This window comes from Chiloscyllium plagiosum, chromosome 31 (genome assembly GCF_004010195.1).
Source record: "Chiloscyllium plagiosum isolate BGI_BamShark_2017 chromosome 31, ASM401019v2, whole genome shotgun sequence".
Taxonomy (NCBI): Eukaryota; Metazoa; Chordata; class Chondrichthyes; order Orectolobiformes; family Hemiscylliidae; genus Chiloscyllium; species Chiloscyllium plagiosum.
The window spans coordinates 41,392,927-41,419,114 of record NC_057740.1 but is presented as its reverse complement, the minus strand read 5'-3'; the positions used below and the strand labels follow the sequence as shown (position 1 = coordinate 41,419,114).

General features: G+C 43.8%; 1 protein-coding gene across 2 annotated transcripts in view; it reads left to right on the top strand.

The window, feature by feature from the left end:
• LOC122565478 (cAMP-specific 3',5'-cyclic phosphodiesterase 4C-like) overlaps nucleotides 1-26,188 on the top strand; it is a 334,615-nt gene that overhangs the window by 16,292 nt on the left and 292,135 nt on the right. For both annotated transcript variants that reach the window (XM_043721488.1, XM_043721491.1), the window contains exon 2: nucleotides 18,194-18,285. In XM_043721488.1, the coding sequence (XP_043577423.1) occupies nucleotides 18,220-18,285 (66 nt within the window). In that variant the 5' untranslated portion in view covers nucleotides 18,194-18,219. The remainder of the gene's footprint in view (nucleotides 1-18,193; nucleotides 18,286-26,188) is intronic.

The following is a 26,188-nucleotide window of genomic DNA, read 5'->3' as shown; positions in this document are numbered from 1 at the left end:
TATGATGGGGACAGTGTAGAGTGAGCTTCACTCTGTATCTAACCCTATGTTTGACACTGACGCTTTTGTTAAAATATTAAATGCCATATTTCTATTTCAATCATTGAAAGATGTCCCAATGTTATTTATTAATTGTATATTTATTGTGTTTAACTACATGTAGGTATTTGGCATCAACTAGGGTTTCAATTGAACCAATAACAAGAGACACTAGCTGAAATTGCAGTTTGGTTGAATTTGAAGTTTCTTTTTTCATTCCATGTATAAGTACAAAAATTAGCTCGATACCATCCTTCACGAAGTGGCTTTGTGTATATTCAACAAATAAACATTGACAATCTTCTGGGATGAAGAATTCTAACAACTCTCAAATGAAAGCATTCCTCTCCATTTCAGTCCTAAATAGAGCCATAGAGATGTACAGCATGGAAACAGACCCTTTGGTCCAACTTGTCCATGCTGATCAGATATCCTAAACTAATCTAATCCCATGTCCCTGCACTTGGCTGATATCCCTCCAAACCCTTCCTATTCATATACCCATCCAGATTCCTTTTAAATGTTGTAATTGTACCAGCCTGCACCACTTCTTCTGGCAGCTCATTCCATACATGCACTACCCTCTGCCTGAAAAAGTTGCCCCTTAGGTCTCTTTTATATCTTTCCCGTCTCATCCTAAGCCTATGCCCTCCAGTTTTAGACTCCCCACCCTAGGAAGGTGTCTATTTGTCCTATCTATGCCCCTCATGATTTTATAAATCTCCGTAAGGTCACCTCTCAGCCTCCAACGCTCCAGGGAAAACAGCCCCAGCCCATTCAACCTCTCCTGTAGCTCAGATCCTCCAACCCTGGCAACATCCTTGTAAATCTTTTCTGAACCCTTTCAAGTTTCACAACATTCTTCTGATAGGAAGGAGACCAGAATTGCACACAATATTCCAAACTGGCCTAACCTATGTCCTGTACAACCACAACATGGCCTCCCAATTCTTATACTCAATGCTCTGTCCAATCAAGGAAAGTATACTAAATGTCTTTTTCACTGTCCTATCTACCTGTGACTCCACTTTCAAGGAGCTATGAACCTGCAGTCCAAGGTCTCTTTGTTCAGCAACACTCCCCATGACCTTACCATTAAGTGTATAGTTCCTGCTCTGATTTGCTTTTCCAAAATGCAGCATCTCACATTTATCTAAACCACACCTCATCTGGAACTTCTCAGCCCATTGGCCCATCTGGTCTGGATACTGTTGTAATCTGAGGTAACCCTCTTTGCTGTCCACCTCCAATTTTGGTTCTATCTGCAAACTTACTAACTATACCCCCTATGTTCACACCCAAATCATTTATATAAATGATGAAAAGTAGTGGACCCAGCACCGATCCTTGCGGGACTCCACTGGTCACAGAACTCCAGTTTGAAAAACAACGCTCCACCACCACCCTCTGTCTTCTACCTTTGAGCCAGTTTTGTATCCTAATGGCTAGTTCTCCCTATATTCCATGAGATCTAATATTGTGAACCATACTGTCATAGGGAACCTTGTCGAACGCCTTACTGAAGATGCTTTTTCTAAAGCGTGAACTTTTAAAACATGTGTTGGCTGTAACACTGTTTCTAACATGTGATTTTTCTATAACGCGTGGTTGCACAACAACGCAACCATCCCATTGTAGATGAACTGACTGTATAGTCCTGTGACACTTCAGTGCCCCTTCCATTCTGCAATAGGAGAGTCATCCTATAATATGGACCCAGGTCCAGAGATGAAACTCAAAATGTATAGCCTTCGGAATTCTCAGTCCTGTTCAAAGTGCAGGGTTTAATGGACTATAGATCACGTCCATCACTCTGCCCTCATCAATCCTCTTTGTTACTTCTTCAAAAAACTCAATCAAGTTAGTGAGACATGATTTGCCATGCACAAAGCCATGTTGACTATCCCTAATCAGTCCTTGCCTTTCCAAATACATGTACATCTTGTCCCTCAGGATTCCCTCCAACAACTTACCCACCACCGATGCCAGGCTCACTGGTCTATAGTTCCCTGGCTTTTCCTTACCACCTTTCTTAAACAGTGGCACCACGTTTGCCAACCTCCATTCTTCTGGTACCTCACCTGTGACTATCGATGATACAAACATCTCAGTAAGAGGCCCAGCAATCACTTCCCTAGCTTCCCACAGAGTTCTAGAGTACAGCTAATCAGGTCCTGTGGACTTATCTACTTTTATGCATTTCAAGACATCCAGCACTTCCTCCTCTGTAATATGGACATTTTTCAAGATGTCACCATCTATTTCCCCACATTCAATAATCTTCCATGTCTTTCTCCACAGTAAACCCTGATGTTCAGCCCTTTATCCTTGAACTGTGGCCATATGTTTCAGTCTCTGAATCAGGGCAAATTCCCTCACAACTATTCAATCCACATGCTTTCAGGACAGACCAACCAGGATTTGTGTAAATGTGCAATTTAGAAGATAACAAGGCATTTTAAAGCTCCACTTTAATGTTCACATGATACGTTCTTATATCTTTAAGGCAATGAGATTTGGTTGCGGTCAAAGAATCATGTTTTAGCTGCATTATGTCCATTAAACCCTGCACTTTGAACAGGACTGAGAATTCTGAAGGCTATACATTTTGAGTTTCATCTCTGGACCTGGGTCCATGTTATAGGATGACTCTCCTATTGCAGAATGGAAGGGGCACTGAAGTGTCACAGGACTATACAGTCAGTTCATCTACAATGGGATAGTTGCGTTGTTGTGCAATCACGCGTTATAGAAAAATCACATGTTAGAAACAGCGCTTAAAGTGTTGGCGATGTAACCGTGTTACAGCTAACACATGTTTTAAAAGTTCACGCTTTAGAAAAAGCATCTGCAATTCGTCAATTGCGTTACAGGCAATTCGCATTTACAAAACGCATGTTATAACAGAACCACATGTACTGAGGGAGTGCCTCATTGTTGGAGGTCCAGTACTGAAAGAGCTGCGCACTGTCGGAAGGTCAGTGCTGAGGGACTGCTGCACTGTCAGAGGGTCCGTGCCGAGGGAGTGCTGCGCTGTCGGAGGGTCAGTGCTGAGAGGGTGCCGCACTGTTGGAGGGTCCGTGCTGAGGGAGTACTGCACTGTCGGAGGGTCAGTTCTGAGAGGGTGCCGCACTGTTGGAGGGTCCGTGCTGAGAGAGTACTGCACTGTCGGAGGGTCAGTGCTGAGAGAGTGCCGCACTGTCAGAGGGTCAGTGCTGAGAGGGTGCCGCACTGTTGGAGGGTCCGTGCTAAGAGGGTGCCGCACTGTTGGGTGTTTTGTGCTGAGGGAGTGCTGCACTGTCGGAGGGTCTGTGCTGAGGGAACGGGGAATGTCAGAGAGTCAGTGCTGTACTGTCGGAGGGTCCGTGCTGAGGGAGTGCTGCACTGTCGGAGGGTCAGTACTGAGGGACCGCCATGCTGTTGGAGGGTTAGTGCTAAGGGAGTGCCGCACTGTCGGAGAGTCAGTGCTGAGAGGGTGCCACATTGTTGGAGGGTCCGTGCTGAGGGAGTGCTGCGCTGTCGGAGGATCAGTGCTGAGAGGGTGCCGCACTGTCAGAGGTTCAGTGCTGAGAGGGTGTCGCACTGTCAGAGAGTCAGTGCTGAGGGAGTGCCGCACTGTCAGGTGATTTTGATGAAATGGTTATGTTTTGCCTATTCCTGAACTTGTGTGTTTTTTTGACAATATGTGTTCAGCAACTAATTATTGACATTTTGCAAGAATTGGACGCTGAGAAAAGGAAATTTTTTTCTGCTCTTCCTTGTGTTTTACCTTTCTGCCTCAGTTCTTTGTTAATTTATGGTGTTAGAGCTTGGAACTCGTGATGAAATGAGAGAGAATTTTCAGTGCTTGACTGAAGACAGGGAATTTGGAAGGAAAGAAGAGGAGGATTGTGCAGAGAATTCTTTAACATGTTCAAACACGGTTCTTTGCCTGAAGCAATTTTGTGAAAAACCTACTGGAAACACATAACAATCTCATGTCTGTAAGTGGAATTGCCATGTAAACATTCCAAGTGCAGATCCTTCCCCAGAATTGCCAGATCTCAGATTGAGGAGTTAAACTGAGACCTTTTCAGCTGAAAATGCAGAAGGTACAACAGATGCTGTTTGTGAAGGGAGGCCGTGTTTGTGATTGCAGTCCTCTCCAGTTTCCGGGAACCAGTATTTATTCCTTCCCTAACCTTTGTTGAGGAAGAAGATCACTCGGTCATTATGTTATTGCGGTTTGTGGGATCTTGCTGTGCAAACTGGCTGCCACGTTTCCTGCACTACAACAGAGAACACCCTTCAAAAGTGCCTCCGTGACTGTAAAATGCATTATGATGTTCAGAAGTCATGTCAGGTGCTCTATAAATTCAAGACTTACTTCTTTCTTAACATGTGTCCACAGCGTTGGTTGTAGAGAAAGTTGTGCAAACTGAAAAATACAGTTTGTGTGATTAAGTCAATGTGATTTACTGTGGTGAATAGATTCCAATGTACATGAGCATAACACCAACCATTTTAGATCAAAAGAACAGAACAGACCATGATTTAAATGATGCAAAGCACAGAATAATTTGATTTGATTTGATTTATTATTGTCACAAACAGTGAAAAGGTTTGTTTTCCATGCAGTACAGAGAGATCATACCGTACCAAAAGCATAGGGTTATTGAACAGAGCAAAGAATAAAAAGTTATAGCTGCAAGGAAGGTGTACAAGGAGTGAGATCAACATTAGATTTAAAATTTGAGAGGTCCATTCATAAGCCTACGGGTTTAAGGGTTTCCTTTGCTGTAATAAAGAAAATAAAGGGGTTATTTGTTCATCGTTGGCAGGAATTTGAAAGAGGTTTCTCTTTGAATTCTAATAGTGCTGCACAAGGCAGATAGAGTCACAGAGCCATAAAGGTCTGCAGCATGGAAACAGGCCCTTCAGCCTAACTTGCTCATGCTACCCAGTTTTACAATTTAAACCAGTTCCATTTGCCTGCATTTGGTCCATATCCCTCCATATCCCTCCATACCTGTCCCATCCATGTACCTGCGTAAATGTTTCTAATGCAGGACAAAATGTTTTCCCCAGCTGGTGACTCAGGGACAGACTCGGGGTAGAATCAGGCCATCTCATGTTGGGATAAGGAGAAATTTCTTCACTTGGAAGCTGGTGAATCTTTGGAATTCTGTATCCCTGAGGGCTGTGGAATGTTAATCATTGAGTATGTTCAAGACTGTGATTGATAGATTTCTACTTATGAATTACTTCAAGGGATATGGGGATAGCACAGCAGAATGGCTCTGAGGTAGATGATCAATCATTGTCTAGAATGACAAAACAGGCTCAAGGGGCTGAATGGCCTACCCCTGCTCCAGTGCTCACTCATTAGGAGAGATATATCGGGGCATTTCACATTAATGGACATCTCCAAAACAACGGGACATAATCTTGAAGTCTGAGCCAGGCCCATCTGGGAGACAGTTTCGGAAATATCTCTTCAATATGAGAGAGATTTAAAATAGATATGGGGGGCAGTTTTTTCATGCAGAGGGTGGTTCGTGTGTGGAATGAACTTCCTGAGGAAGTGGTAGATGTGAGTACAGTTACAATGTTTAAAAGACATTTGGATAAGTACATGAACAGGAAAGGTTTGGAGGGATATGGGCCAGCAGTAGGCAGGTGGGATTAGTTTCGTTTGGGATTACGTTTGGCTTGGATTGGTTTGACCAAATGGTCTGTTTCCGGTTATATGACTGTATGAATGGTGGTGGAATCCTTTCCACTAAAAGCAATAGCTGCTAGCTCAATTAATCATTTTAAATACTAAATGGAGTACTCAATGAATGAAATGCAGTGGGCAAGGAAATGCAGAGGAGCTGAGAGATCTTGGAGTGCTTATCCATAAATCCCTGAAGGCAGTAGGACAGGTTAAAAGGGAGTTAAGAAAGTGCATGGGACACTTGCCTTTATTAGTCAAGGCATAGAGTGTAAGACCAAGGACATCATGTTGGAGCAGTCCAGAAGTTTGGTTTGGTCACAGCTGGAGTAGTGTGTGCAGTTTTCATTACAGTACTATAAGAAGGATGTGATTGCACTGGAGGGGATGCAGAGAAGATTCACCATGATGTTGTCTGGGTTGGAGCATTTCAGTGATGAAGAGGCTGGATAAGCTCGAGGTGTTTTATTTGGAGAAGGCTGAGGGGGAATCTGATAGAGGTGGATAAGATTATGAAGGGAATCCCTTTAGTCAAAGCATCTAAAACAAGGGGCACACTTTAAAAGTGAAAGACAGACAGGCTGTTTAGAGGGGATTTGAAGAAAACCCTTTCTCATCTACAGGGTGGTGAGGGTCTGGAATGCATTGCCTGAGAGCGTAGTTGAGGCAGGGACCTCACAATTTTTAAAACATTCTTGGATGCGCACTTGAAGGTGTCTTAACATTCAAGGCTGTGGGCCGATATCAAGGAAGTGGGACTGGTGTGGGTATTAGTGTATCTTTGGTGAGGTCGATGGGCTGAATGACCTCCTCTATGATTTAATGTAATCGATAGATTTTTGCTGGGGATGGGTATAAAAGCAGATGGAGACAAGACAGATTAATGGAAATAACTTACAGATCAATCATGCTCCCAGGCATGAGGGGCTGAATGGCCTCTTGCTGCTCCACTGAGCCTCATGTATTTACCCAGCTTCATTTTAAATTAAACTGAATGTGAAAGGTTCAGAGCTGGCTCCGATGGTGGTTGTAAACAAATTTTATACACTTCCTGCAGAGGAAATGTATATCTAGAATCATTGAATTCAGACCGCTCCTTGGGGAATTTCCCTCACTTCCCAAACTCCCTCTGCAGAAAACTCTGGATCGCACTTGTTTTTCCACAAGTTTTTAAAAAAACCTTTGAGTTCTTTCCATCCTTGGTTACCGTTAATTCCACAGTTTGCAGTTTGTAACATTGCAATATTTTCAAGAAGGAGTTAGATATAGTTCTCAGGGCCAAAGGGATCAAAAGGGTGTGGGGAGAACATGGGAACAGCGGACTGGGTTGGATGATCAGCCGTGATCATATTGAATGGTGCAACAGGCTCAAAGGGCCGAATGGCCTCCTCCTGCTCCATTTTCTGTTTCTTTCCCACAAGGGTCTGACAATGTATTGAAGGTTGAGTTAGACAGACCTTTAGTCAACAAGGGAGTTTGAGGGTCAGGCATGAAACTGGATTTGAGGCCACAATCAGGTCATCCATGGTTTTAGTGAATTTTGCAACAGGCTTGAGGGACCGAGTGGCCTATTCCTATTTTTTATTCATTCATGGGATGTAGGCATCACTGGCTGGGCCAGCATTTATTGCCCGTCCCTAATTGTTCTTGAAAAGGTGGGGGTGAGCTGACTTCTTGAACCCCTACAGTCCATGTCCTCTGGATTGACCCACAATTTCCTTAAGGAGGGAATTCCAGGATTTTGATCTAGCAACAGTGAAGGAACAGCAATATGTTTCCAGGTCAGGATAATGAGGGGCTTGGAGGAGAACTTGCAAGGGATGGTGTTCCTATGTATCTGCTGATTTTGTTCTTCCAGATGGAAGTGGTCTTGGATTTGGAAGGTGCTATCTGAGGATCTTTAGTGAATTTCTGTAGTACATCTTGTAGCTGGTACACACTACTGCTACTGACCGTCAGTGATGGAGGGAGTAGAGGTTTGTGGATGTTGTGCCAATGAAGTGGGCTGCTTTATTTTGGATGGAGTCAAGCTCCTTGAGCATTGTCAGAGCTGCACCCATCCAGATAAGTGAAGAGTATTCCATCATACACCTGACACTTGTGCCTTGTTTCTTATGATCTGGATATGGAGATTTTCTCAGTGAACTAGTTGGATTTTTAAATGATAATCTGACAACTGCATGCCCCTTTTACTAATACTATTTATATTTCTCTGCTTACCTTTAGCTGAGCAAAAACTGTCAAACAGACTCAATGGGATTTGAGCTATTGATCTCTGGTGTCAACGCCAGCAACATGGCCACTGTACTCTGTCCCTCCCTGGATGTAATGTATTTCCTCATTTCTGTAATCTGAGGCAGTTTGCATCTTTAGGAAGAATAGATGGCAAGGCCTTGGGAGATGACGTAGACGTGCTGCAGTTAGGACCTGATGAAGGGACATTGCTTGTGTGAAAAGATTGGAAAAACCGTAGGCTTGCTCTCCTTGGAGCAGAGATAGTTAAGAGGAACATTCAAAATCATGACGGACTTTGACAGAGTAAATGTGAAGGAATTGTTTGAAGTGATGGGACAGTCGATGAGCAGAGCGACACATAGAAACAAGGAAGGCCTGCTCCACCACTTAACATGATCATGGTTGATCACTCAAGGCAATAACCCACTCCCTCAACAGAGATGTGGGGAGTGATTATATGCAGCAAGATTAAAATATAACTCTCAAAATGCATCTTGGTAAACAGCTGAACAGATGAAAGTAAAAAGCCATAGGGGAAGGGTAGGGGAGTGAGACCAGTTGGATAACTCAAAGTATAGTGGGCCAAATGTCCTCCTGTTATGCTGGCTCATTCTATCATGGTCACTGAACATGCAAATTGTGATCTTGTGACCAACAGAGAGACTAGGAACTATGCAAATGTACTGAGTTTTAGTGTTTGCTGTGTGTGAATAAAGGTGTCACAAGACAAGCACACTCTAACATGAAACAACATCTGCTCGTAACTCAAACAGCAACAGCACAATGACATTTTGTTTCAAGAAAGCTTTTATTGTTTTCTTGTATCTTTACATTTATCAGATTGTCAAACCAAATCTCACTTCAGGACAAAATCAGTTCTCTTACGCAAGTTATGTTTGTCGATTGTGATAAGCTTTTAATGGGAGATTACATTGGAACGTTCAGAGTCTTTCAAGATTGTATTTTCACAAAAGATGGAATGAGGGGGATTGGTTTAACTCAGCCAGCTCTAGAATACCTCTCTCATTTGCCCCCACCTTCGAAACAGAGCCACTTTAGTCAGCAAACACCTCTGACAATTCAAAAGATCATTTCTTTAAAAAACAACAGATTTTACATATCTTGTTAACGTTGTGAAGAGATTAAAAGAGAAATTGCTGGAAAGACTTAGATCTGTGAGGGGGCCGGTTTCAAGATTAAACTCTCAGTTCTGAGGAAGAGTTGTGTTGGACTCGAAGTATTAACTCCGTTTCTCTCTCACAGATGCTGCCAGACCTGAGTTTCTCCAGCAGTGTCTGTTTATATTTCAGATTTCCAGCATCCAGAGCATTGACTTTATTAGAAATGGATTTTAATTGACCTCAATAGTGGTTTAATCTCCTGAGTTGAGTTTTTGAGTTCTGTCAAGATCAAGGATGAAGGTTAATAATCCCACAGATAGTTGATATCATCTCTCTGGATCTTGATTGACATTTTAACCTTCAGAGGTCTCACAAGATCATCCCATCTGAGGACACACAGTTATTTGAGTTAAAGAGCCTTTTAAACTAGGGAAGAAATTGGCCTCCAATTTACCAATGCAATGGATTAGGGTCAGGGTCAGGGTTAGGGTTAAATTTAGGGTCCGATCAGGGTCAGGAGGCAAGCAGTTGAGAGTCAACCACATTACTGTGGGTCTGGAGTCACAGATAGGCCAGAGCAGCAATTTCCTTCCCTCAAGGGCATTAGTGAAACAGATGGGTTTTTCCTGACAGTCAATAATGATTTCACAGTCATCATTAGACTCATAATTTCAGGTTTTCACTGAATTCAGCTACAAATTCCACCATTAAGCCATGGCATAATTTGAAACTAGCTCTCCAGGTAAATAGTCACCTCCCCTGGTCACTGTGTTGAAGCTTCATGTCTTGTTATGCAACAAAGTAAATTCCATTCGCTGGACAACTTTTCAGGGCAATGCTTTGGCCGATCAAGTCCGCTTGCCAACCAATCAGCACTCTCACCTCTTGCAGTATAAATGTTGGGTTTCCTCTTGAATTGGTAAATTGTCCTAATGCATAAAAGATGAAATGTTTTGCCAAATGTGTCTTTTCTTCAGCAATTCTCAAGTTCCGTACAATGAAACAACCATCAGGAAAATCAGCAGCCGCACAGCAAGATTTTCAGAACAATGGAACCAGTTGGAAAGCTGGCACAGATCTGATTAGCTGGAGCTACAGGGGAGACTATTCAGCTCCTTTCCACCATTCAGTTCGATCATGACCAATCTAACTCCACGTACTCTTCCTCACTCTGTATTCCCTAAATACTTTGATGAAGGAAAATCAATCTCAGACACGTAATAAGCAATTGATCTTCCATCCTTTCTCAGTTTCATAGAATCCCTGCAGTGTGGAAGCAGACCATTTGGCCCGTGGAGTCCACACTAATTGTCTTGACGAGCATTCCACTCTGACCCACCCCTTAAACACTGCCTGGCCCATGGCTAGACCAGGGTCAAAATGTGTGGTGTTGGAAAAGCACAGCCTGTCAGGCAGCATCTGAGGAGCAGGCAAGTCTGTGGCTAGTCCACCCTAACCTGCACATCTTTGAACTGTGAGGAGGAAACCAGAGCACCCACAGGACACCCTCACAGACACAGGATTGCACATAGACAATTATCTGAGGATGGAATTGAAGCCAAGCCCCTGGTGCTGCAAGGCAGCAGTGCTAACCACTGAGCAACTGTGCTGCTTTGTGGAGGAGAGTTCTAAAATTCTAGCTCTCTTTGCTTGAAGAAATGTTTTGTAATTTCACTCCTGAAAGGTCTACCTGAATGTTTAAACTGCTCCCCCTCATCCTAGGTTCCTCAACTGGCAAAAAAAAGCTTCTTTCTATTCCTATTGATATCTTAAACATTGGTCAAATCAATCCTTCACCTTCTAAGTTCTACAGGATAACTCACTAGCTCATTCAATCTCTCCCTATAATTTACACTTGGTGTGCTGGTGTCATTCTGGTGAATCTAAGCAGTACTCTGTTAAGGGACAGTATTTCCCTCCTCAGGGGAAATGTCTGGAACTGTTCACAGACTGTACAGTACAACTAAAGTATGACTTTTATCTGGCAGCACTTGTGGAGAGAAATCAGAGTTAACGTTTCAGGTTGAGTGACCAGTCCTCAGATGTTCTATGGAAGGGTCACTCGACCCGAAACATTAACTCTGATTTCTCTTCACAAGTGCTGCCAGACTTGCTGAGCTTTTCCAGCAATTTTGTTTCTGATTTACAGAATCCACAGTTATTGCCATTTTGACTTTTACCTCCCTTTCCATTAGAAAGACCAATATTCCTTTAGCTTTTTTGATCATTTTTCTGCGCACGTCCATGATATTTTAATGATTTCTGACCCTGGGCTGCCACAAGTCTCTTTGAATCTTCCCCTATTCCAACTTTTCACCAAGTCTCTCTCTTCTGTACAGAGTGATTCACAGGATGGGAGCAATGGAGTCATGGTTAGAAAATCTGCTTCTTTCATCATAATGGCTGCAGGACAAAGATTGGCTAAAAAAACAAAGAGAGATTACTAAGAAGCTTTTGAATTGCTGTATCCACCCTAACTGGTTCAGTAACGCACTTCAGAGTATGACTGAATCTGACCTCTGTGTGACTCCAGTCCCACACTAACTCTTTTGATTGTGGGTGCCCTCAGGACACATAGCAAAAGGCAATAACTGAACTGGGTATGCTCATAACAAATATTAAAACCCAAAGAAACATGCACTGGAAAGTAATAATCAACAAAAGAGTAAACAGTCACTGTCTGTGTGCTTATCCTATTCCTTGCACGTGTATCCAGGACTGATTAATGACCTTGAATGGTTGCTATAGCTAACAATGTAAGCAATAAGAGCAGGAGGAGGCCCTCAGTTAGTCCAGCCAGTTCTGACATTCAACAAAACCTTATATCTGATCTTTGACCTCAAGGCCATGGTTCCTCGCCATCCTCAAGTCCATGAATTCTCTGAGACAGCATACAGTCATAGAGATGTACAGCATGGAAACAGACCCTTCGGTCCAACCCGTCCATGCCAAACAGATGTCCCAACCCAATCTTGTCCCATCTGCCAGTACCCGGCCCATATCCCTCCAAACCTTCCTATTCATATACCCATCCAAATGCCTCTTAAATGTTGCAATTGTACCAGCCTCCAACACATCCTCTGGCAGCTCATTCCATACACGTACCACCCTCTGTGTGAAAAAGTTGCCCCTTAGGTCTCTTTTATATCTTTCCCCTCTCACCCTAAACCTATGCGCTCTAGTTCTGGACTCCTCAACCCCAGGGAAAAGACTTTGACTATTTATGCTATCCATACCCCTCATAATTTTGTAAACCTCTATAAGTTTGCACTTTGCAAACTTTTTCCCATTTCAAGATTTGAAAATTACTGCAACCCCTCAGTCAGTGTTTTTGGGGGTTAGGCTGTGGGATGGAGGAGTTGACCTTTGTTGCCCTGGAACTTGCAACCCTAAGATTTTAGCTCACAACCTCGCTTTGGGAATCCTTGCTACAGTGTCCAAACTCCCCGTGTAAAGTCAGTACCTCCCTCATCTCTGCTCTGGGTTTGATCACCTCTGTGCAGGAAGGTGTTGTGCCTCAATCCTGCGGCTGAATCAGGGACACACGGAACCTTTCCTCCGGGCTGCTGCTGCTGGTCCCTGGATTGTCTTTCAGACAGCACTACCTGAGCATCGCTCAGTGAGAAGCCTGCAGTAGTGAGAGGGTCAGAGCTCTATGAACAAGGACACACTTTGGGACGATGGGCAGGCACAGTGGTGAGATGATGCAACGTGACATAATTTATTTTAATCAGTAATAAACTGAAATCGTTCTAAAAAATTATCATCTCACCCAGATATGTTAACCCTGTTCCTGCCCACTGAAGTGGTCTCAGCAATAGAGTTTCTCCAGCAGTTCCTTATCATTTTAGATTCCCAGCTTGCATTTTGTAACATCTTCCCATGTGAATCAGTGGCACACCTTTGCTCTCAAATTCTCATGTGTTATTTCATTGTGTTAAAGGTGCCATGTAAGTTGTTGTTGCATTGCTCCTGTCCTGGTCAGACCCAGCTCAGTGAAAAGGAATACTGCCCCAAAGCGGGATGGGGACCTCATGATTGATGCTCATCTGCTGTTGCTCAATCAATCCTATTTGCTAGCCTTTGTGTCTGAAGGTTGCGTGTTGAACATAGAAAATAAGAACAAGATAGGGCCATTCGGCCCTTCGGGTCAGCTCCACCATTCAACACGACCATAGCTAATCAACCGACTCAGTACCATGATGCAATTTTCACCCCACACACTTTGGTCCCTTTAGTCCTGAGAACTCTATTGAACTCTGATGTGGAGGAGCCGGTGTTGGATTGGGGTGGACAAAGTTGAAAATCACACAACACCAGATAGCTGATGAAGGAGCAGCGCTCCCAAAGCTAGTATTTCCAAATCAACCTGTTGGACTATAACCGGATGTTGTGTGATTTTTAACTATATCTAGCTCCTTCTTGAAAATATTCAATGTTTTGGCCTCAATCGCTTTCTGCAGCAGAGAATTCCACAGGCTCCCTGCTCTCTGGATGAAGACATTTCTCCTCATCTCTGTCTGAAATAATTTACCCCACATCCTTAGACAGTGAGACCCCTGGTTCTGAAGTCCTAAGTCATCAGGAACTTCCTCCTGCATCTACCCTGTCTAGTCATAGCGTCATGGAGATGTACAGCAGGGAAACAGACCCTTATGTCCAACTTGTCCATGCCAACCAGATATCCTATATTAATCTTGTCCCATTTGCCAGCACTTGGCCCATATCCCTCTAAACTCTTCCTATTCATGTAGCCATCCTGAATGCTGTAATTGTACCAGCCTCTACCACTTCCTCTAGCAGGCCATTCCAATGGGCAGCACAGTGGCTCAGTGGTTAGCACTGCTGCCTCACAGCGCCAGGGAACTGGATTCACTGGCTTCCTCCCACAGTCCAACAATGTGGATTAGGGGGATTGGCCATGCTAAATTGCCCCATAGTGTCCAGAAATGTGCAAGCTAGGTTGGTTAACTGTGGCAAGCGTGGGGTTATGGGGATAGGGTGGGGATGCTCTTCAGAGAGCTAGTGCTACTTGATGGGCTAAATGCCTTTTATCTGCACTGTGGGGATTCTATGATTCTCTGGTTAAAAATATACAATCGCTCCTGCTAGTGGGACATTTCCTTCACCAGGGTCTACAAGCACAATATAGTTACAACAAAGCAGAAAATGTACTCTAATTTCTTTACTCAGGAAGTGGTTCAAATGTGGAACTCACTACAACAGGAAGTGGTTGAGACAAATAGTTCAGATGCTTTCAAAGGGAGTTTATATAAAGACAAAAGAGACGAGGAGTGGAACTTTATAGGGAATGAGTATATTGGATCAGGTGGAAGGGTGAAATGGATAAACACTGGTATGGATTAGTGGGCTGAATGGGTTGGTGCACCCTGTATATTCAGTGGAAATACACAGGGCTGAATCTGGTTTCTTTGGTTAAGTGATTTTTTTTTGGAGGGATTCTCACCATGGGGCTTCCTGAAATTTCTGTCTGATTTGGACCTGATTAGCAATGACCTCACCCCATGCTACATGTCATGTCCCATTCTATCCCAGATTACCAAACACCATTCCCAAAACAACCCGCCACCAGTGGATATCCACTGAAAGACTATCATATGCATCCAGACAGATCTGGGATTCTGAAACTGAAACTCTGTCAAGGACATTTTTTGACAATCTCTAAGACCTCGTGGAAGGATTAGAGAAGAAGTGAGGAAAAACATGCATACAGATGGTGGCGGGTGTCTGGCATTCGCTGCCTGAGATGGTGGTGGAGGAAGAGATCCTCAACTCTTTTAAAAACTTCCTGGATCTGCACCTTCAGTGCTATAAGCTGCAGGACTATGGGGCGTGTGCAGGAAGATGGGGTTAGAAAGGGCATCTGGGTGTCTTTGGATAGGCATGGACAAGATGAGCTGAATGGCCTCCTTCTGTGCTGTGTCATTGTTGTGGTTCTAAGGAAGGGAGGATGGCCCTGCCATTCCCCAGGATGTCCCGGGCAAGAGGGTGGTGCAAGGGAGAGGAGTCAGCTTCTGAGAGACCATGGTCTGAGATCACCAGCTGCGTCAGTGCTATCCCCAAGGTGCGGAGGAATGGCCAGCAGGTACTGTAAGAAGGTTAATGACCTTCTCAGCTGTGCTACACTCTTCTGTCTGCAGTCCCACAGTCTCTCTCTGCCTCTCTATGTTCCTGCGTCCACCTCCCATCACGGCTCACATACTTGCTGTCATGTTTGCCTGCTACATCTTCCACCACTCACAGTGATTGCACCGTCCCCTCTCTCTCCACTCACAACCTCCCACACCATCAACCCTCCAGTTCCTCTGCACTGCTTCCTCATCCCCTCAGAATACCTCATCACCTGCACCAACACTAATGGCTATGCCAAACACTTTCACCTCAAACACTTGCTGCTGCCTCACAGCGCCAGGGAGCCGGGTTCCATTCCAGCCTCGGGCGACTATCTGCATGGAGTTTGCACATTGTCCCTGTGTCTGTGTGGCTTTCCTTGGATGCTCCGGTTTCCTCCCCCAGTCCAAAGATGTGCAGATTAGGGTGGATTGGCAATGGGAAATGTGAGGTTACAGGGAAATAGTCGGGGGATAGGTGTGGGCGGGATGCTCTTTGGAGGGTCAGTGTGGTCGTGATGGGCCGAATGGTCTGCTTCCATGTAAAGTCATAGAGTCATACAGCACAGAAATAGACCCTTTGGTCCAACCAGTTTGTACCGATCAGAATCCCAAACTACCTGCCTGAGCTTGGCCCATATCCCTCCAAATATTTCTTATTCATGTCAGGATTTTATGGTTTCTGTCCTTACAGTCCATAACAGAGCACAAAGAGTCTGGGCGGGTTCCTGACATTCAGCACCTGCTCCATTTGACAAAGGGTCAGTAATCAAGGGCATACTCTCAGAGACATAAACCAAGCAGAATTCTTTATAATGCAGTGGGGTGCAATTTTGGAACCTGCTATTTGAGAGGAAAGTGGAAGTAGGTTCAATAGCACCATGTACTGAAGGCTAAGTGATAAAGACTGGTTTATAATTAGAGATCACCCTTTTAGGACAGAGATAAGAAAAATTGCTTCTCTCTCTGAGAGTTGTACAAATTTGGAACATCCTGCCCCAGAAGGCAGTGGAGATGGGTTATTGAATACTTTTAAGGAGAAGGTGAATAAATTGTTGTAAGGCTGAGGAACCGGGAGTTATCGCGGGACACAGGAATGTGGAATTTAAACGACAAACAATCAGCCATGATCCTTTAGAATTCACAGCACACATGAGAGGCTGAATGGTCTATTCCTACTCCAATTTCACATGTTTGTCTGCTCATATAAATAGGCATGTTCCAGAGGAGAGAGTACAGAAGGTGAATGGGAGGAGCTCACTGCTTTGGAGAGCCAGCAGAGACACTGTGGACTGAATGGCTTCCCTCCATAAGGTCTTTTGCCTGAAACATCGATTTTCCTGCTCCTCGGATGCTGCCTGACCTGCTGTGCCTTTCCAGCACCACTCTAATCCTAACTTTATGATTGAGTCTAGGCTTTAATTTATTTTTAATTTTGTTCACTTCAATCCAACAGTAGTTTGCCATTTCTCTTTGAATCCCCTTTTGTGTCAAATGCAGTGCTCCCAGACTCAGAGCACAATGGGCAGTCCTGACATGCTGTAAGTGGTAACCGTGTTCAGGGTGTGACAAGCAGCTGGCCCCCTATGTACAAGTCAAGGTCATGGACAGACCAGAGGCATGACTCCATGTTGTTTTTGTTAATTTCCCGCAGGCCTCTGTCTAAGTGTCACCTGCCCTTTCTGATCCTGGATCCTGTTGGTCACAGAGGAGGCTCTGACCAGCTAAGAGTCAACTGGACATTGCAGGAGAGATCTCGATTCCTGGCTCCTGCTCCATGGGGAGATTAACTGAGGGTCTTCAACCTGATTCTTTAACCTAAGACTGATTCCTGGGATGTCAGTTCTGATGCATGAAGAGATGCTGGGTTGGTTAGGATTGTATTCACGAGAGTTTAGAAAGATGAGGAGAAACTTATCAAACTCCAACAGGATTTAAAAAGGATTTGAGGGACAATCCTTTCACATAGAGGGTGGTGCGTGTATGATGAGTAGATTCCCTACAGTGTGGAAACAGGCCCTTCGGCCCAACAAGTCCACAACATCTCTCCAAAGAGTAACCCACCCAGACCCACTTCCCTCCGACTAATGCAACTAACCCAATGGGCAATTTAGCATGGCCAATTCACCTGGCCTGCACATCTTTTGGGCTGTGGGAGGAAACCAGACCACCCAGAGGAAACCCACGCAGACATGGGGAGAATGTACAAACTCCACACAGACAGTCACCCGAGGCTGGAATTGAACCCGGGTCCTGGCACTGTGCGGCAGCAGTGTGGAATTTTGTAGATTCTTGATTAACAAGAGAGTCAAAGAGTGCTGAGGGTAGGCAGGGAATTAGAAATCACCACTGAATCAGACATGATCTTATTGAATGTTGGTGGAGTAGCCTAGTCCTCTCTGTACATTTGTACATTTGTATGGAAGAGATCTCTCCACTGTTCAATAATACCCAACGGCTTCATTAATGTTCTTTAGGGGATGAATGTTGCTGCCCCAAGCCCATTCGAGATCCATATATGACTCCAATCCTGCAACCACATGATTAGCTCTTAAAATAAAGTCATAAAATTGCTGGAGAAGCTCAGGAGATCTGGCGGTGTCTGTGGAGAGAGAAACAGAGTTAACGTTCCCAGTCCAATATGACTGAGACTGAAAGGGACTGGGCAAGTGACTGGTAACCTATGAAGTGGTTTGACTTGTATCTATCCCCTGACTGTGGTTCTACCAGTAGTTCACCATCACCATCACAGTCAGGGTAAAGAAGGGAGTGGTCCTCAAATGCCAGCCTTGCCAGCAATGTCCTCATCCTGTAAACAAGTCACCAAATTCTCCCCGAGGAAAGTTGATAAATTGACTGGAAATGTCACTGACAGGAAATAGTCAAACACATCTTGGTTACAGAGATAAACTGTCAAACAGGCACAATTTTCCAAACAGTTTTCAGTAAATGCAATTTCCTCTTATTCTCAGGAAGTCTGCAGTGCAGTTGGAGGAGGATGGCCGAGCCAGAAGTTTATCCCATGAAGAAAAGTTTGAGCTCGCACTCTGTGGGTGGGCAGGAGGTAAGGTGGGGCTTAAATCATGGACATCCCACTGTTGCATGTTTCTCCAGGATGTCTGCAGTTGGAGGAGCAAAGTGACCTCTCACAAGGGGGGTCCCTGACCCACAGGTCACTGTCCTGACTCTCTGACCCATGCTGACAGCCTCACGTTGTTTGGCCAGTGCAGCTGGAAGCCTCCGAGCTGCTTGATCTTTGCTCTCTGCAGCTCACTGGAGAGAGATAACAGCTCTACGGGCAGCAACCCTCACAATGTAAAGTCCCTGGTGATTTATCTGGTTCTCAGAAATGTCCAGTTACACACCATGGCCAGTCAAAACATTCCCCCAGTCCATTTTGTCCCCTTACCCAACAAAAATGAATCTCCAGTTTAAAATTTCCAATTGCATCCCACTGCAGTCTCAACAGCAGCTTGTAGGAGAGAGGCTTCCAACCCCCTAGAGTGAGAAATTGCTTCCTGACAACACCCCTGAATGTACATTTCCATAGAAACTGTACAGTACACATTGAGGCCATTCAGCCCATTGAGTCTGCACTGGCCCTCCAAAGAGCTTCCTACCCAGAGCATATAACCCTGCGTTTCCTATGGCTAACCCACCCAGGACACTATAAGCAATTTAGCATGACCAATCCACCTAACCTGCATTTTTTGGACTGTGGGAGGAAACCGTAGCATGTGGAGGAAACTCATGCAGATAAGGGGAGAACGTGCAAACTCCACAGAGACAGTCGCCTGGGGCTGGAATCAAACCCTGGTCCCTGGTGCTGTGAGGCAGCAGTGCTAACCACTGAGCCACCATGTTATTGTAATAATTGATATGCTTGCAATGTCCTGGCTTGAATAAGGTTCTGACCCTTGTTGTGGTATTCTTACTGCCAGATAAACTATTTCTCTCTCTCTGTCCTATGGAGTCCTGTTTGCTAAATTACCTTGACTACACCTTGTGGAATCGAACAGCTTATTTAATGTCAGGTATTGGTTGTGAAGGAGCTCCGCCAATTCTGCATTGATCGGACAAAATAGGCAGATAATTCTGTACGTGAAGGGGAGCCTGGTTGAGCCTATGTCCTGTTAGGCAGCTTATCACTCTTTCTTAAAGGGAATATCCCTGCTGCACAGCCTCTGTGTGGACTATTGCAGAAGCTTCCAGATTACTATTTGGAGGCACATCCTTGGAAAGAATAGTGCATTGTGCCCAGTCCTAACCCCCAAACCCTCTCTGTGCCAACCCCAATTCCCTGACACCGACTCCCTTCAGCTCCCCTGTAACTAGCGTTAAACAATTGCTCCTGACATATCTAACTGTGGGGAAGGAGAGGCAGTCTGAAGGTTTCTTACAGACAGCAGATGGCAGCGTTACCTCTGTTTGTCATGTGTCTGTACACGCAGAAGTTTCCTTGTCAGAATTGTATCATCAGACACAAATCTGTTTGAATGAATAGTGGTGTTTGTGTATCGCAGGCCCAAGGGATTACAAAGTCATGTGTTCATCTCCCTTCCTCTGTCAACCCATTCATCTCCACTCCTGTACGAAATGTGATTTACCCCCTGCCCCCACCCTAGTGGGCAGAAGGAGTCCAGGGCATAAATTCTAAAAGAAACAAGGACTCCATGACTAATATCTATCCTTTAATTAGTATGCCTTAAACAGACAATCCAGTCACTGTTGGCCTGCTGTTTATGGGAGCTTGCTGTGCACAAATTGGCTGCTGCTCTTCTGACTTTACAACAATGATCACCCTTTGATAGTTTAGGAAATGTTTGGATCATTCGCAAATTCAAGACTTGTCTGGCCTCATAATATAAATCTCTCAGACCTAGCATCACTCTGGTGAATCTGCAAAGACCTAATCCAAGACTAACAACAATACTTGTATTTATATGGAGCCTTTGGCATCGTAAAATGCTCCAGTGTACTTTAAACTACATTTGACATCAAGGAGTATAAGGGCTAGGACAGGTGACCAAAAGCTTGGTGAGCAAGCTGTAGGAGTAAATTGGGAGGACAGAGAGAGAGATAGAGACACACACAGACACACATTCTCTCAGAAAGAGAAAGAGAGACACAAACACACTCTCTCTCAGAGAGAGAGAGAGACATACACGACAGACACACATACTCTCTCTCAGAAAGAGAGAGAGAGACACACACACATAGACACACATACTCTCTCTCAACTCTCTCTCAGAGAGAGAGAGAGAGAGAGACACACACAGTCAGACAGAGACAGAAACTGATGGAGTGAGATACAAATACAGAGGCAGAGAGAGAGGGAGACAGTGAGAGGTAAAGAGGGAAACAGTGACAGACAAACTGAAACAGATGAGAAGGAGACAGTGAGAGAAAGGACGCAGACAAACATAGACAGGCAGAGAGCAGACAAAGAGAGATAGAGAGATAGCGATAGGGTCAGAGAGATAGCGGAGATTGTGGCTGAGAATTCTAGACCATGAGGCTCAGGGAGATGAAGGTGATGAAAGTTAGACAGGACAAGAGGCCAGATGCAGTGTTTGAGATTTGTGGAGCCCGATGAGGTTACAGTGTCAGAAACCAATAAGGCCATGCAAGGATTTGATCATAAGGATGAGAATTATACAAGTGGTACATTTCCAGTTCAGGCTGAGTGTGGGCCAGCAAGCTTAGTACATCCTTCCTAAAGTGCAGTGCCCAGAACTGAACAATTATAAAGCAAACAACTCCAGTATCACTTCCTTCCTCCCAATCCATCTGATTAGCTGCCTCCAAATCTCTGCACCTGACTTCCTGGCGGCTGAGTTCAGAAATTAAATCACTTTAATCTAAGATATGTTTTCCTTCTGTCTGTGTATCATACGAGTGCTTTGAGCTTGATTGAAGGATGAAGCAGGTTTAGCTACAGTGATCAGTAAACCAGTAAATATTAATTAGAATTTGTTAAAAACCAAACAATATCTGCTAAGAAACTAACAAACTAGGGTTTGATTCAGTTTCCGAACTGGAGATTAATTGTCTCTTTCAAAACCCTTCCTGTGCACGATATTCAGTTTCATTAATCATAATTGTTAGTTTAATTTAAGGCAGAATCTCAGCATCAAACATTCCCAGGACAGGGTCAGCACATGGGTTAGATACAGATTAAAGCTCCATCTACACTGTCCTCATCAAATGCTCCCATGACAAAAATAGTGTGGTGTTAGATACAGTGTAAAGCTCTCTCTACACTTTCCCTATCAAACACTCCCAGGACAGGGACAACATGGGGCTAGATACAGATTAAAGTTCTGGATGTAAATTTGCTCGCTGAGCTGAAAGGTTCATTTCCAGACGTTTCGTTACCTTACTAGGTAACATCTTCAGTGGACCTCACGCGAACCAATGCTGAAAATTCCTGCTTTCTATTTATATGCTTGGGTTTCTTTGGGTTGGTGATGTCATTTCCTGTTGTGATGTTATTTCCTGTGGTGAAGTCACTTCCGGTTCCTTTTCTCAGGGGGTGGTAACTCGATGTGTTTGTTGATAGAGTTCCAGTTGGAATGCCATGCTTCTAGGAATTCTCATGCATGTCTACGAGGAATTCTCATGTGATTAAAATTCTGTCTACACTGTCCCCATCAAACACTCCCAGAACAGGGACTGCACAGGGTTAAATACAGAGTAAAACTTCCTTGACACTGTCCCCATCAAACACTCCCAGGGATTGTTGTATGGTTTGGGTAAAACTGGCAGATTCCTGTCTCTGAAGGACATTAATGTAAAGGTTTGGTTTCACAATGGTTCCCACCCTCAAGCACATCATTTACAAACCTTCCCCACCAATTACCAAATTGTGTGAATTCAGTCGATGGTGAGATTTGAACTTGAAGATGCAGCTTAATTTTTGGAATTGCCTTGAAGACTCCCAAGGCAGGGTAATGAACAGAAAGCCCCAGTGGTGACTCAGTCCCTGTGCCCATGTGCTGTGACCATCTTCTAATGTGAAAGGTCACTAAAACTCTGATTGCATTGAACATAGAACATTACAGCGCAGTATAGGCCCTTCGACCCTCAATGTTGCACTGACCTATGAAACCAATCTGAAGCCCATCCAACCTACACTATTCCATTATCATCCATATGTTTATCCAATGACCATTTAAATGACCTTAAAGTTGGTGAGTCCACTACTGTTGCAGGCAGGGCGGTACATGCCCTTACTACTCTCTGAGTAAAGAAACTACCTCTGACATCTGTCCTATATCTATCATCCCTCAATTCAAAGCTATGTCCACTCATGCTGGCCATCACCATCTGAGGAAAAAAGGCTCTCACTGTCCATCCTATCTAATCTTCTAATCATCTATTAAGTCACCTCTCAACCTTCTTCTCTCTAACAAAAACAGCCTCACGTCCCTCAGCCTTTCCTCATGAGACCTTCCCTCCATACCAGGCAACATCCTAGTAAATCTCCTCTTTCCAAAGCTTCCACATCCTTCCTATAATGCAGTGACCAGGACTGCATGCAATACTCCAAGTGCAGCCACACCAGAGTTTTGTACAGCTGCTTTGTTCAAGAAGGGAAGTAGAGGCAACCCTGTTAATTATAGACCAGTGAGCCTTACTTTGTTTGTGGAAAGGATTATAAGCATTGAATGATATTTGTGCCCAACATTCTGTATCTTTTTGTACCAAAAGGTAGAAAAAGACTCAAGTTGAAACGCCATGTTATAACCTTTTGGATTATGAGCTGAGTAGCATCAAATCTACTCTGTTTTGTACTTTTACAATTGTCTATCTTGCATCATAGACCAGCAGGAAAGTGAGAAAGCAACAGAGGCAAAGAGAGAATATGAGAAAAGACAGGCAGCTAATGTATAAGGGAATGAAAATGTTTTCTATTGGCCTATACATAGTGGATGAATGGTTCGAGGAGGAGTTGGTCTCAATACATTGGAGATTGGGACTTATGAAAGTAAACAGAAGGCATGTCTGGGGAACTAAATGCACCCTTTCCATTTGTTTTTCCCAAGACAAAAATAGAAATAGGAATAAAAATAGAGGAGACATTTGGGAAACTGGATGAGCTACACGTTAATAATGATGAGGAATTAGAAAGCTTGCCTGCCTTAAAGTTGATGAGTCACTGAGATCTGAAAGGTTTATTCTGAGTATGCTGAGGGAAAGGAAGGTCGTAAGTTGCAGTGATACTGACCAAAATCCTCCAGTGTTTATTGGGACAAAAGGATCGGAGATTTGCAAATGTTCCAGTATGTTCGAGAAAAAAGGGTTCAAGAATAAATCTAGCAATTACAGGCCAATTAGTCTTGGTGCTGAGGCAGTTTTTGGAAGTGTTTATCATTTGGACAATAAAGAAAGCTGGGGAGTGTGACTTTTTAAAGACAAGTTCAGTTTAACTAACTTGATGGAATCTTTGAGGCAGCAGTGAGGGTTGATGAGGGTAATGCGGTTGATGTGGTGTACATGGTCTTCCAAACATGAGTCAGTAAAAGTGAATCATATGGGAGAGTGGCAGTTTGGATGCAATGTTGACTGAGGGACAAGGAACAGGAAGCAGTGGTGAATGGTTGGGTTTCGGATTGAAGGGACGTTTATAGTTGGGTTCACAGTGGTTGACATGAGGATCACTGCTTTACTTGATATTGTATCACAATCTGGACTTGGATCAAGGAACAGTTTGAAGGTGACACTATGGGGAGGGATTAATAAACTTCAAGAGAACATAGACAGGTTGAGAAAGGGCATGTACAGATGGAAAGTAATGAAGACAAGTGTAAAGTGATATTTTTCACTCACTAGATCGGGAGACGCAATATAAAATACAAGGTCTGATTCTAAATGGAGGTGCAGGAGCAGAGGGACTTGGGGGATTGTACATAAATCATTGAAAGTGGCAGGGCACTTTGAGAAAATTGTCAATCCCACATGTGGGATTCTGGGATTTATAAATAGAGGTTAATAAGGGAATTATGATGAATCATTGTAAAATACTGGTTCAATCCCAATTGAAGTATTGTAACCAGTCCTGGGCTCTGCACTTTAGGAAGGATGTGAAGACCTTAGGTGCAGGAAAGGTTTACACAAATGATTCCGGTCACTGGATTGTTTGAAGAAGCTGGGGTTGTTTTCCTTTGGGAAAATGGGATTGACAGGAGATTTGATAGGGATGTTCAAAATCATGTAGCACCTGGACAGAGTGGAGGGGGAGAAAGGTCCCACCAGAGATAGGGTCAGGAACCAGAACAATCAAATTTCAGGTGATTGGCAAAAGAATGAATGCTGATGTGAGGAGAAGTGCAGGGTGTGGTTGGGATCTGGAACGTACTGCCTGGGAGTGTTGGGGAAGGAAGATACAATCACACTTTTCAGAGATTTGCAGGCTTATGAGGAAAGGGTGAGAGCGTTGGCCTCAGATGGACTTTCGTTGCAGTGGTCCACATAATGGAATGTATTGTCTTCTGTATTAGAACCATTCCATAATAGACACTGTATGTCACATTTTCTTCTGTTTCCTGTATATTTTATTTCATTTAAAGAAAGTTTCTCCCACCGACATGAGTTTATTCTATTGAGAAAACATTGAGAATTTCTTTTAGATTTTAGAAAATAACCTTGTTTTAGATTTAGATTATCTTTTAAATTTTTGGTTTTATTGTCACATGTACTCAAGTACAAGGGTACGGGAGCATGGAGCAACTGTACAATATCATCATTCCCAGCACGATCTTTGGTGTAAATGTGCCTAGGTACAAAACCTTCTGCACAAAAATCGTAAAATAAAGAAATAAGTTAAAAAGTTCAAAACTACAGTTCTTCTCAATATAAAGTAGAAAAATCAAGTTAAAAGTTAAACATTATAGTCCCTCCGTTCGCCTTCATCAATTCAATTCCATTTGCCATGTTCCTTGATCCATTCCTAGCCACGGAATCTTTTACATCCATCTGAGGGACCTGAGAGGGCCTTAGTTTAACATCTCTTCGAATACCATCCCATTTGCTAATGCAATGAAGAGCAGGAGAGATCTTCACCAGAATCCTCATTCAATATCAACCCCCAACCAGCATTGTTCCCTCAAACAATCAGGCCATTTATTTCATTGGTGCTGATGGCATCTTGCTGTGCATTTATTGGCTGTCACTTTTCCTTCATCCAAAATGGCTCCACTTTAAAAAGCACCTCATTGACTACAAAGCATTGAGTTATTCTGAGCTCACGCAAGGCACTACGGAAATGTAAACATTTCTCTGTATTTCATTTCTTGAATCATTGGTTGAGTTTCATAGTCACAGTCATAGAGTCATAGTCATAGAGACGTACAGCACGGAAACAGGCCCTTCAGTCTAACTCGTCCATGCCGACCAGATATCCTAACCCAATCTAGTCCCACCTGCCAGCACCCGGCCCATATCCTCCAAACCCTTCCTGTTCATATACCCATCCAGATGCCTTTTGCAAATGCAAATGTTGCAATTGTACCAGCCTCTACCACTTCCTCTGGCAGCTCATTCCATACACCCTCTGAGTGAAAAAACTGCCCCTTAGGTCTCTTATATACCTTTCCCCTCTCACCCTAAACCCATGCTCACCCCAGGGAAAAGACTTTGTCTATTTATCCTATCCATGCCCCTATGATTTTATAAACCTCTATAAGGTCACCTCTCAGCCTTCGACACTCCAGGGAAAACAGCCCCAACCTATTCAACCTCTCCTTATAGCTCAAATACTCCAACTCTGGCAACATCCTTGTAAATCTTTTCTGAACCCTTTCAGGTTTCACAACATCTTTCTGATAAGAAGGAGACCAGAATTGCACGCAATATTCCAACAGTGGCCTAACCAATGTCCTGTACAGCTGCAACATGACCTCCCAACTCCTGTACTCAATAGTCTGACCAATAAAGGAAAGCATACCAAACACCTTCTTCACTAT